Source organism: Macrobrachium rosenbergii, chromosome 54 (assembly GCF_040412425.1).
Source record: "Macrobrachium rosenbergii isolate ZJJX-2024 chromosome 54, ASM4041242v1, whole genome shotgun sequence".
Lineage (NCBI taxonomy): Eukaryota > Metazoa > Arthropoda > Malacostraca > Decapoda > Palaemonidae > Macrobrachium > Macrobrachium rosenbergii.
In genome coordinates this window covers 39,938,198-39,950,602 of record NC_089794.1, presented here as the reverse complement: position 1 = coordinate 39,950,602, position 12,405 = coordinate 39,938,198, and the positions used below count along the sequence as shown (strand labels likewise).

The following is a 12,405-nucleotide window of genomic DNA, read 5'->3' as shown; positions in this document are numbered from 1 at the left end:
CTTCGCTCACCTCTCAGTGGACTTCGCGTATATTTAAATGTGACCCTTTTGCAAATTTATAAGCGAATATTGTTACGCTAGTGAAGTATCATTTTGTAATGACCGAGTCCTCTTGCCTTCCTTTTCAAGTGTATTTGTTTTCTCATTCATCTTGCTTTCATTATAAAACTATTCACCATGCTTGCCGTAGCCTGCATATATTCTCCACTGAAATTTGGAAAGCCGCGTTTGGGGGAACAGACTGCACGATTATACAGTGTTTGAAATATGTTCTTAAAACTTTTTGTTTGCGTTTCTTGTTTTTCTGTTTAGAATCCAGGCACAAAACTCACGGAATTCAATTTTTCTTCGTTCACTTTTTTTTGTTTTGTTTTTGTTTAAGGCAAATTAGTCATTTTTCTTTTCTTTAATGGAAGTAAATTTAGTCACTTTAACCTATTTTTACTTATTTCTCGTACTTCCCCACTAACCGCCCTCTTAGACGCACGAAGTCGTAATAATTCCGTTTTTCCGAGAGAAGGAATTCCGACCCCAAGTTCGACGTCAGAGAAAGGAGAATCTTTTACCACGGGAATGTCTTCAGCACCCGTCTGGGAAAGTCACAAACACACATGCACACATACACACACACGCACACCTAATTCACGCTATTCAACGCTAAGGTCACAGATCACAGAACAGAAATGAATAAACAGGAACATGATCAAGTTCTGGACACCGATTCGAAGACACGTTCATGCACGGACACGACAATACCTTGGAGGATATACTCATCAAGCAGTTGGAAATAATAATTCCCAGGTGATCTCTCACTCTCTCCCTAAATCACCCCAGTGTACGTACGGATGTTTGTGTGTATGTACTCGTGTTGGCGCATTCTGCATGCATGCACACTCACACATACACACCCACACACACATATATATACATATATGTATATATATATATTTAGTTGTATATACACTTCAAAATATATATAAAACATGTTTATGTGTATAATGTATTTAGGCGTGTGATGCATAAATGATGCATGTTTACTAAATATATTGATGCAGTTTGAGATGCATATACAGTATTTGTCTGAGTTCGCCTTCTGAGTACACTCAAATTGTGTGTGTGTATATATATATATATATATATATATATATATATATATATATATATATATATATATATATATATATATATATATATATATATATATATGCACATATATATAATGTGTGAATGTATATGTGTATGTGTGTATTTTATGCACGATATATATATGTATATATATATATATATATATATATATATATATATATATATATATATATATATATATATATATATATATATATATACTGTATATATAAATGAATACATAAGTATATATATTTATGTATGTATGCAGTATGAGGATTCTCAGTGTGCTGTACATACACCTAAACATTTACATAGCATTCTTTGAGGAGTATCAAGGCTTTGGTGAATCACAAGTCAATATTTATAAATTAAGAATAGTTGTTACCGTAGGCCCAACTTTCACCTTTAATACCCTACGCCTACTTTAAACCTGCAATACGATTTCTCGACAGATAATTGCCATTTTAAAGCCTTCCATGGCACCACAATGAAATGTGCAACATGACAACATAGTTGTTTTCCCTATGCCCTGATGAGTGTTAACATAGCTATTCCCTCTTCGGTTTTTTGAAGAATCCTTAAGGTTTGGTTGCATCGGCCCTAAGTGTTGTGCTTTATAGGTCACCTTTGAAATGCTGAGATGGATTTTTAATTAATTCATTACTAAATTTATTCAATAGAAAACCTATTTTGCTAGTTTACACGTTTGTAATATTATCGATCCGGCAAATGTAATTACACATAATAGACATTTTGAAGTAGAATCCACCTTTTTATTACAAATCCGAGTCGCTTCTTCCCATTTGTGCAGTGGGTTTTATCAGTTTACATAGAGCTTCATCATATTGACTGTAATTACAGTTCTCTTGGATATCATGCGGTTGGAAACTAGAAATGGAGTTGCTCACAAAATTTCCGAATGTTGCCAAATTATGGAGCTGAAACGAGACGCTGAGCATATTCCAACGAAAGTCTGATTTTGCACACGTCTTCTTCAGTACTCTGCCGCAGGTTTTAATTTTTAGGTGAATGTAATGGTCTATGGAGACATCTCATGATTATTTCTTTGCTGACTCGGGGTTTCACAGTGATCCTAGAATTAATAATTTTCAAGATTTGTTAGGGGATGAAAGCAGGCTAACTCGAAAATGTTAGTTCTGAAGTGATGGTAGTCTCAATATTATATATATTTATATATGTATATATATATATATATATATATATATATATATATATATATATATATATATATATATATATATATATTTATATATATTGTATATACTATATATATATGTATATATATATATTTATATATAAATATGTAGAGAATCTATTGTCACATTATATATATATATATATATATATATATATATATATATATATATATATATATATATATATATATATGAACTATACATACATATTAGCTAAATAGCGCAAGTTCTTCTACATAAGGAAGTTGATTAATAAACAGAAGAAAATATTAGCATATCAGTGGCAAGCCCTGATATCAGCCCATAATAAAAAGATTGATTGATGCCAGTTACACCGATTTAATTCCTTGCGGCGGATGTTTGTTAAAAAGTTCATCGTTCAAACTTGTCTTATTTTCATTATGTTGTATTCCTGGATGAAGACTCTTGATTATTATGCATATATAATTTCTCTGTTCCCCATGTTACACAGTTCTTTAATGGTACCATGAATGCTAGAAAAACTAGGTCTTCTCTCTGTACCATAATAATCCTACCCATTGATTTTCTTTGTAGACCAGATGAGTCCCCAGCATCTGTATCCTAACGAAGTTACTCTTTTGTTTTCATTTTGGACAAAGGTTCCACTTTTTCTTTCTTCGCCAGCGGTTGATAGCCTCCATGGAACGGGAAAGTGACAAAACAGTATTCCCCCAAAAACAGTCAGAAAAAAAGGATTATCAATAGTTGCAATCCATTGTGATACAAATAAACAACACGAAGGCGTGTTCTGTTGGTTTGCATTGTTACAAATGTAACTCCAACCCGCCCCGATGGCCGATATCCAGCCTATTTAATGGATAAAAATCGGACGTTCATCCTAATATTTTGTATGTTACCCATTAATTTCAGTCATCCTGAAAAACCGCACTTCGTGAATTCAGTTCCAGTTACAAACGGGACTGAAAACAGTAACCCAGATTCGTGTCTGTATGACCAGGTGATGACTCTGCTGTCATCAGCAAGGATTCCTGAATTCAGTGACGTCTGCAAACAGAACTGTAAATAGCCATCCATATTCGTGCCTTGGTGACCAGCAGAACGCGCCCTTATCACTATTTCTCTCCTTCCACCCCCTCCCCCCGAAAAAAAGAAGAAAGCATCCCCCTTAAGACAAACGGAATGGGTTGTTCGGATTAGGAGAAACATAGACTTGGTTGGTAGCATCCGGTTCCTTGGATGGGTTACTTGGAGGGGTGAAGAGCTCCGTGGTCTGGGGCGCCATCTGCGCTGGCGGGTTCTGGGCACTCATGGGCGATAGATTGTGGGCGGTGGGCGGACTGACAGTGTTGGTCGTGGGCTGGGTGGAAGGATCGGACGTGATGTGCAGCTCGATTTCCCCGTCGTCACCTGTGGCGACGACGCTCTTCTTGATGCCGTAGTAGAAGTAGATGATGAAACCTTTGGGAAGAATCACGATTGAGTGGAACAGACATTCACTAAGAGCTCAGATGTAAGGTGCCATCATTTTGCCAAGTAACGTCACATTACATAACCATAATTCCCCAAATTCTTCGAGGATTCATCAACCCGGAATTTACCCATACAGTTTATTTACTTCATCTGAAACTCCTGAAAAAACCCAACAATGAATCAATTACTTCATCTGAATAGCCATCACATATTCGGCACGGTAGTCACCGAAAGACTCACCAATTGTCATCCAGAGGACGAATCTAATGAGCGTGAGGATGGACAGCTTGAAAATGAGGTAAACGTTGATGACGATGGCGACGGCTGGGACCCAGGGCAGACCTGGGGCGAGGAATGGCAAGGATCGCCTGAGGGAGAAAGAAGAGAAAATTACTCTCGCCTGTTTTCTGACAGTTAATAATTGCTATTTTTGTAGGTCGGCTGCGGTATTAAAACATTTTGCCCGTTGACATTACTTTTAGTGAGAATGATTTCCAAAAGTATTAGGCATAAAGTTACTCCCAAAGTGCTACTTTTACATTGGAATGATTCCCAGAAGTAGTAGTTTTAGAGATGAAGCTACTTCCAAAAATAATTTTTCAAAATACAGTGTTCCTATATAACACTACTAAAAGCCATATTCGGTATACAAACTTGACCACCTGAAGTAATTTTATGCCCCTGTAATTACAGGCACATTTCCCCCCTTTCTCTTATACCAAGGGACAATTTTTCCTCTCACCCATTCCTTTGGAACCGTACTTTTACAGGTAGATTGATTATTGAAATTAGTATTATTACAGTAGTTGAAATTGCTTGAAAAAATGCCAACGGAAAGACTTAATCTGTAAAGTACTATTACAATCAGACTGATTCCATATTTATTGTCTCAATATGGCGTGAGAGTACATTTTATTGGGAATGTCCTGCTCTCAAAAAAAAAAAAAAAAATCAGTAAGGAAATGGGTCGCACATAGACTATTATTTTATGTGTAATGTACCACCAAGAGAATGAAAGAAACTATAAAATTAATGCATTTTGTTATCTGTTTCTTCGTTAGGGTTAGCTGTGTCATATGACAACACAGAATCACACGCAAGACTAGAAATAAAGACTTGATAAAAAATGACTTTCATTCAGAGGAACAACGTGCTCAAGGGGTAATTTCCTCCTCACCTGTTCTGTGGTTTCCTTGAAATCAAGAGAAGCGTGCCTACGATACCGAGGAAGAAGAGGATGCAGAAGAAGGATACGAGTGGTGAGTGGCCTTCCAATTCACTTAGTTCACATGCTAAGAGGATGTCGAAGATCAGGATGTTCAGATACAGTAAACCTGTAAAAAATCCAAGAAGTTCAGGTGAATTGATCCCAGCCAGTCAAAGCCCAGCCACATAAAGATGCTCTTAATGCCAAGTGTTCGCAGTCATATATCTGCACTTGCTTTGTTAACTCAGCAGTGGTAACTTTCATGAGACTTCTTTTCTATAAAACCATTGTAGCATCAGGTGTTAGTCTTACATCCAGATTTTCAGAGCAAGGTCGGGTCATGTATTGCTGTAAATTTTGTTTGTACCTTCTGGTGCTTCGTAGAAATACCATTCAAGTGTGCAGTTATAGATTCTGATAAGAGCTCTACCTGTGGTTAACAGGATACAGTGCTTGGGGTTTCTGTCTAACACTAACAAACAATGATTTTTCTAAGTAGTTCTGTCAGATATTGTTATACCCTCTCTTGCTTACTTCACTGACTTGATTACATGGAAACACCTGTGATTGACTGTGCTTCAATGCATTGGGACTTTTCCAGCGTTCAGGTTGTCACGCTTGAGTTTTTTTTAACGATTGCTCTGAAGTTTTTTATTTTTTACACTTCTCTTTCTACTTTTATGTTTCATGATATGGAATTTGTGAATGCGTTTCACTCTTGATAATTGATAGCTGTATAGTTATACTAAATGCATATTTTCAACATGCAAAATATTTCCTCACACACCAAAACTAAATCAAGTCAACTTTAAAAGTACTTACCCACAAGCTTCATGACTCTTCTCCCTGTTTCCTCTGTGCATGGTCCTTCTTCGACCCAAGGGAAGAGAGATGGGAAGATCCTCTGAACTGTTTCCACGTAACTTTAGAGAACAAGAGAGAAAATAGTTGGTCTACTTATGCTTTTGTTATCCTCCGCTGTGTTCAGCAGGAGGGAACACTTGTAACAGTGAAAGGCACTAGCGGATCCAGAATAATTTCAAGGGCCCCCCACCAATTTTCATATTGTACATACATACATATATGTATACATTCGTATGTATGTATATATAATAGATTTTTTATTTTTTCCGTTTTTATATTTTTCAATTATGTTATCTAAATCTTCAATATTATTATATTGTCATTTTTTCATGGGGGGCACGTTCCCAGGTGCCCTCCACCCCCTGGATCCGGTAGTGGTGTAAGGCATTGATGATGAAAGATTTAATTAAAAGATATTTAGATTAAAGAAATAATCCTAATGATAATTTGGTTAGATATCCAGCTGATAATTAGGATTTCCTGTTTGCTGAGAGTTTAGACTTGAAGAGGGGTTGGCAAATGAAATAAGTCCCATGCTGAACCAAATAGTCAATTAGGTTCAGAAGAAAATCCTTTTGTAGATTAAACGTCTTTGGTACAAAAGGGGACCAAAAACACACATAGGGAATAGGGAGGAAAGGGGTTATTGTTTCACAAATAGTTGGTAAATAAATTGTTAGGCTAGAATGGTCCCATGTCTAGGTATTGCCTGAATCCGTTGTGTTAGAAAGGCTACATTTCATTGGAATAGCAGTGACTGCCTGTTGAATTTGGAATAACCAAACAACACCCGAACCAGCACTTTCGTGATGGGCTGTTATCTTCTCGCCCTGCCCCTCATTTTTAAAAAGCTCTTCATAAGAAAACTACACTCTCGCTTTACATTTTAACGTTAACACTGATGAGGAACACCGTTCAAGTGTTGGAAAGTCTTTGCTTGTTTATTTTACATAGTAATATAGTTTACAGTATAATTGTGGATTTTTATTAAAAAGATTGTTTTTAACGAGATTGTAAATTTCTTAACATTATCATCATCTTCATCATCTATGATGTTATTGAGTTTTTATGCCTTTTTCGACTTCTCTATTACACCACATATTTTGACCTGGAGGTATAAGAAGGGTTGGGTTTTATACTTATTACTGATCATGCTACTTAACTTAACCCTGAAGATGTAAGGGCGCCACCCATTCTATTATTATTATTATTATTATTTTTATTATTATTGTTGTTGTTGTTTTTGGGGGACTGCTTACCTGTCATACTCCCAATCTATTATTATCATTATTATTATTATTATTATTATAATCTATGTTGCTATTGAGTTTCTATGACATTTTAGACTTCCTACCTATTATACCACATACTTTGACCTGCAGGTGTAAGACAGGTAACTATATTATGATAATTATTATTATGATTATTGTTGTAGTTAATGTGACTTACTGAACATACTATTTAGCTTGCTGATGTAAGGACGGCACCTGTTCTATCATTATTGTAATTATTTTCGTTGGTGTTTGTGGGACTGCTTACTTGTCATTCCACCCATTTTGACTGCAGATATGGGGACGGCAATTAAGTTATTACAAGTGTAATCCCCGTAGGGGGTTAGTGCACCTCACCGGGTGCACTGTAGGCATTATTAAAGGTTCTTTGCAGCGTCCCTTCAGTCCCTAGCTGCAGCCCCTTTTAATTCCTTTTACTGTACCTCCATTCATATTATCTTTCTTCCATCTTGCTATCCACCCTCTGCTAACAATTATATCAAAGAGCAACAGCGAGGTTTTCCTCCTGTTACACCTTTCCAACCTACATACTCTCAATTTACTTTCCAGCGCTGAATGACCTCATGGGTCCCAGTGCTTGCCCTTTGGCCTAAACTCTGCCCTCCATTCCATTCCATTACAAGTGTAATGATTGTTAGCTTCTGGGACAGCTTACCTGTCGTACCACTTAGCTTGACCTGCAGACGTAGGGACGGCACCATAATACTTGTTTTCACACTTGTCGCTGACCATGTAATCATCCTCCCTCCTGGAGGACTCGGCGCTCCCTTCCTCCGTGTTGGCCGTGTCGTCCGAATCGGGGGACGACCTCATGACACGCTGCAAAGGGTGCATTTAGTGAGAGATTTGCCCCGTTCCCCTCAGAGGACCCTTCGGAGGATTCCTGCCGAAGGATACTCTGATCCTCTTCAGTTATTGCAATCAGATTGCTGTGAGGTTTGTTTTTTAAGTATCTAATATAATCAGAAGATTTCACTGTAAATTTATGTTTGGATTTTAAAGGCTTGAACTTAATCGTATATTCTCATCCATGTTATATGAAGACCTTTTGTTAGCAGTGCTCAAAATGTAGACATCATTAACATTAAATTATCAATATATATATATATATATATATATATATATATATATATATATATATATGTATATATATATATATATATATATATATATATATATATATATATATATATATATATATATATATATATATGTATACATTTGTCCATTTTCTTATCTTTAACCTTAATTGTAACAGAGTATACATGAAATATTGATATACACATGTGAAGAAATGAGGACATTCAAGTGCTTAAATATATATAGAATGCAACTTTTAGGCAAAAGAAACTTTTCATATACAAGGTCAGAAGGGAGAGACAATCGACTCCAAAAGACGAGACACCATTTAACCAAAGAAATACAAAGATTTTAAATACAAGACTTTTATACATTGAATTACTCCTATGGGCAAGTATCAGCGGCAACCTTAAATGGATATCGTCCACCTGTGCATATTTTGCAATAATTAAAACAGTGAACAGATTATTGGTAGGTTTGACGTAATCTGTCGGTTTTATAATTTTCGATATTTATGGTTGATATGATTATGAAGAGAAAAGATATTGCTCATCTACATTACTTAATCATACTAGTATAATAAAAATCTGTTTTCATTCCTTCGCTTCTCATGCTTTGTTTATTATTCACCTGTCTCTGCTTAGATAACTATCTGTCCACTCATCTGTCCATCCATGCCAGCTATTTGTTTATCGAACTGTCCATATGTGAGTTCGTCAGAAATCATCCCACATATTAGCCAACCCTTCAAACTACATAGGTGCATTTACTCCTCTTATTTCGTAATCGCTTCTACTTTTAATTTCAGAATTAATGAATGGCGCCATCCACCGAGCATTACTACTGTGAACATGTATTGTGATCTCTTTCTAAGTGCTGTCATTCAGAGGACAGGTAATTTCACCTTCTCTCTCTCTCTCTCTCTCTCTCTCTCTCTCTCTCTCTCTCTCTCTCTCTCTCATCTCCTACATTTACATCATATTCATTTATTTACAGTTTAATTTTTAATAAAGTGTATTTCAGATATTGATTTTTTTTTAGATCATTCGTGCTTACCATTCGTTCTTTTGATGATTGAAAATTAAAGGACATAACCTACTTTCACCTATACAGTCATGCAGCATTCAAATGAAACGTATGTAGTTATTCTTAACCTTAGAATTAGCCTTTTCAAAATTGAAATAAAAAAATAATTTCAGTTGACTGCCACTACTCTTTATACACTTCAAACAATACAGATGGACTTTTCTGTATCTCGTTAAATTTCGCAGCTTTGACAATGAATATCGCCTCCTCGGATGCTAACAGTCCAGTCTCCTGCAAAACTTACTTAGGCTGTGTTTAATATTAGAGTTGAAGGCGCTTAGCAGCTTTGAGTACTTAATGAGTGCAGAGTTTCGTAAGCGGCTTTCAGAAGTAAATGCATTTGAAACCAAGGGAAAAGAGCATAGTTTTGTGGGCGTGCTAATGCGTTATAGTGAAATTTTGTAGCAAAATATTTGAACAGAGGTACATCTGCAAGCACTCTGTTTCAGCATTATCACATAATGCATGTTGTCACCCTACAGAATTATGGAGAACGTTTACCAGAAAATACAAATACTGAAAAAAAAGTTGTCTGCTGATTTGCAGACTCGTTATTCACAGATAAAAAAAAGTGCAGATGCTAAAATTTTGCTTTAAATAAGACGTAAATACGTAGCTAATAAAAACTAATACAAAAAATTATCTGCATCTAATAAAAATGTGTGTTATGTTTTCATCATCATCGTGTTTCTTCATCTCTCTCGCTCTCTCTCACCTTGACTGTCACTTTCTGATCAAGCGGAAGTCCTGAGGGCGTGATCCTCCCCCCACCGTTCTGCTGCAGCGCCGCTGTCAGATGCTGAGGCGAGATGGAAGTAGTTCCTGGTCGGCCACCTAACCCAGAAGTCAGTTCTGCCTGCTGGGCCGTGTGATAGTCAGTGGTGTTCCTCACAGATATGTGTGTGTGTGTGTGTGTGTGTGCCTGTCTGTCTGTGTGCATGGCATGCTTGCATCTGGTATAGTTGTCATCTGGTTGTGTAGATACGATTTTGACTTGAATGTTTGTAATATCTGGTGTGGTGGTGGTGACTTTTCCGAATGTGTCGCTGGTATTTTGTTTCCTGTTGACGTATGTCTTTGCTTTATCTTCCATGTCTTTTATGTAGATGTGATTTTGAATTGTCTGAAATTTCGTTTCCTGTTTCAGTTTCAGTGTTTCTGGAGTGTCTGGAATTTCGTTTCCTGTTTCAGTTTCAGTTTTTCTGGAGTGTCTGGAATTTCGTTTCCTGTTTCAGTTTTAGTGTTTCTGAAGCGTCTGGAATTTCGTTTCCTGTTTCAGTTTCAGTGTTTCTGAAGTGTCTGGAATTTCGTTTCTTGTTTCAGTTTCAGTGTTTCTGAAGTATTTTGAATTTCGTTTACTGTTTCAGTTTGGGTGTTGCACAAACCTTTTCATATTGGTGTAACCTAGTGCTTAAGGTTATCAACAAGCCCAGTTAATTTTCCCAATCCTCTGGAGAGATTCTATGTGAAAGTGTTAAATTCTGAGAGCATGGTAGTGATTAGTTGTTTTTGCAGGGGAATGGCATCATCATACGTAATTTCAGCTTCAGTAGTCATATTTTTGTTATAGCTGAATCCAGAGTATACCTGTCTCTTTTTGGTGAACGTTAATATGTTACATTTTATAGTAAAATAAATCAACTATATATATATATATATATATATATATATATATATATATATATATATATATATATATATATATATATATATATATTATATGTATATATATAAATATGTATACTGTATATGCTTCTGAAAGGAAAGCTATCAATATACTCTGTAGGGAAAGGTATTCCTTGCATAAGTTAAATTTTTGGTTGGTATAACAAGGTGTGCAAAACATTACTGGGAAAGGTCGGGATAACTGAAAAATCGCCAAGGAAACTTCTTTGTCTTTTTGCAGTAGTTCCTTTATTAATGTCTATTTAATTACTAAAATTCAAGGCACGTTTTCATTCAGACCTACTAGATCTGTGCATTCATTTAATTAGGTATTTTTTTGGCATAACAAATATGAAGTGCATGTATTTCAGAAGAATTCTTTAGGTGGAAAACACGGGTTTGTGTCTGGTATGAGAGACAAATTGTTTTTAGTGAAGTTAAGAAAACTGAAAGACAAGGGCAGCATTCTTTCAGGGGAAAGGTGAAAGATTGCTGGTCTGGGTGTGACACAACCTGTAATTTTGTTCTCAGGTAAACTGAATGATTGTCGGTCTAAATACAGAACGCGTTTCCTGTCTTGGAAAACTATAAGGCTGTCAGTACGAGGATGATGGAACACGATCTTGGGTGGAGAACGCGAAGACTGTTAGTCTAATGGCTAGAGCCATTTAAAAAAAATGAAAATGAGAAAATGAGTTTGTGTAAGTTTTGTTTGAGAAACTTGTTCTCGGTCTTGGAAAACTTGAATACTGTTAGTCGCATTTTTAACAGGCCCCTTTGTCTTTCTTTTAAAAGCGATTAAATAATAGTCTTGTTATAATGGAAATTTCTTTCTGGAGAAAGAAAAAGTGAGTTTTAGTTTGTTTAGCAAAGCCTGTTCTCTCTCTATATAAAAAGAATTCAGGTGTAAGCGTAATGGTATTCGAAGTCTGTCTTGTAAAGATTATCAACTTTTACTGTAGGCTCTGCAGGTTCTGTTGTCCTTGGAAAACTGATAGACTGACAGCGTAAGGTAATAGGTGCTTTGTCTGTTGTGGAAGCTAATAGACTTTTACTCCGACCTTAACAGAATCTGTTTTCTGTCACGGAAATCTGATAGAATTTTAGACTGGTTTTGCGAATGCTTTTGTTTGTTAGTAATTATCGATACAATTTTTTTTCTTGTGACTGTTGTCCGTCTTAGAAAATTGATGCTCTTGCTTGGACCTAACGCGTGGTATGATCTGTGATAGACAACTGATATAATTTTTTTGTGATCTTGGCAGATGGTTTTATCTGCCTTGAAAAACTGATGTTTTAAGTTTGGGTTAACTGGTGTTTTATCTGTCTTGGAACACTTCTAGACTTGAAGTTTGTCCCTAAAAGGTACTCTTGTGTGGCACGGGAAACTGACAAAATGTTAGCCTGTTTAATA

At 36.0% G+C, this 12,405-nt stretch overlaps 1 protein-coding gene across 1 annotated transcript in view; it reads right to left on the bottom strand.

Moving 5' to 3' along the window:
• Window positions 1-2,494: 2,494 nt before the first annotated feature.
• The window catches only part of LOC136835001 (solute carrier family 7 member 14-like), a 686,661-nt gene continuing 676,750 nt past the window's right edge, over window positions 2,495-12,405 (bottom strand). Inside the window, exons 11-16 of the mRNA XM_067098012.1 lie at window positions 10,042-10,182; window positions 7,816-7,979; window positions 5,827-5,927; window positions 4,975-5,131; window positions 4,038-4,165; window positions 2,495-3,785 (exon numbers count right to left, since the gene is read on the bottom strand). Of these exons, the coding sequence (XP_066954113.1) occupies window positions 3,493-3,785; window positions 4,038-4,165; window positions 4,975-5,131; window positions 5,827-5,927; window positions 7,816-7,979; window positions 10,042-10,182 (984 nt within the window). The 3' untranslated portion in view covers window positions 2,495-3,492. The remainder of the gene's footprint in view (window positions 3,786-4,037; window positions 4,166-4,974; window positions 5,132-5,826; window positions 5,928-7,815; window positions 7,980-10,041; window positions 10,183-12,405) is intronic.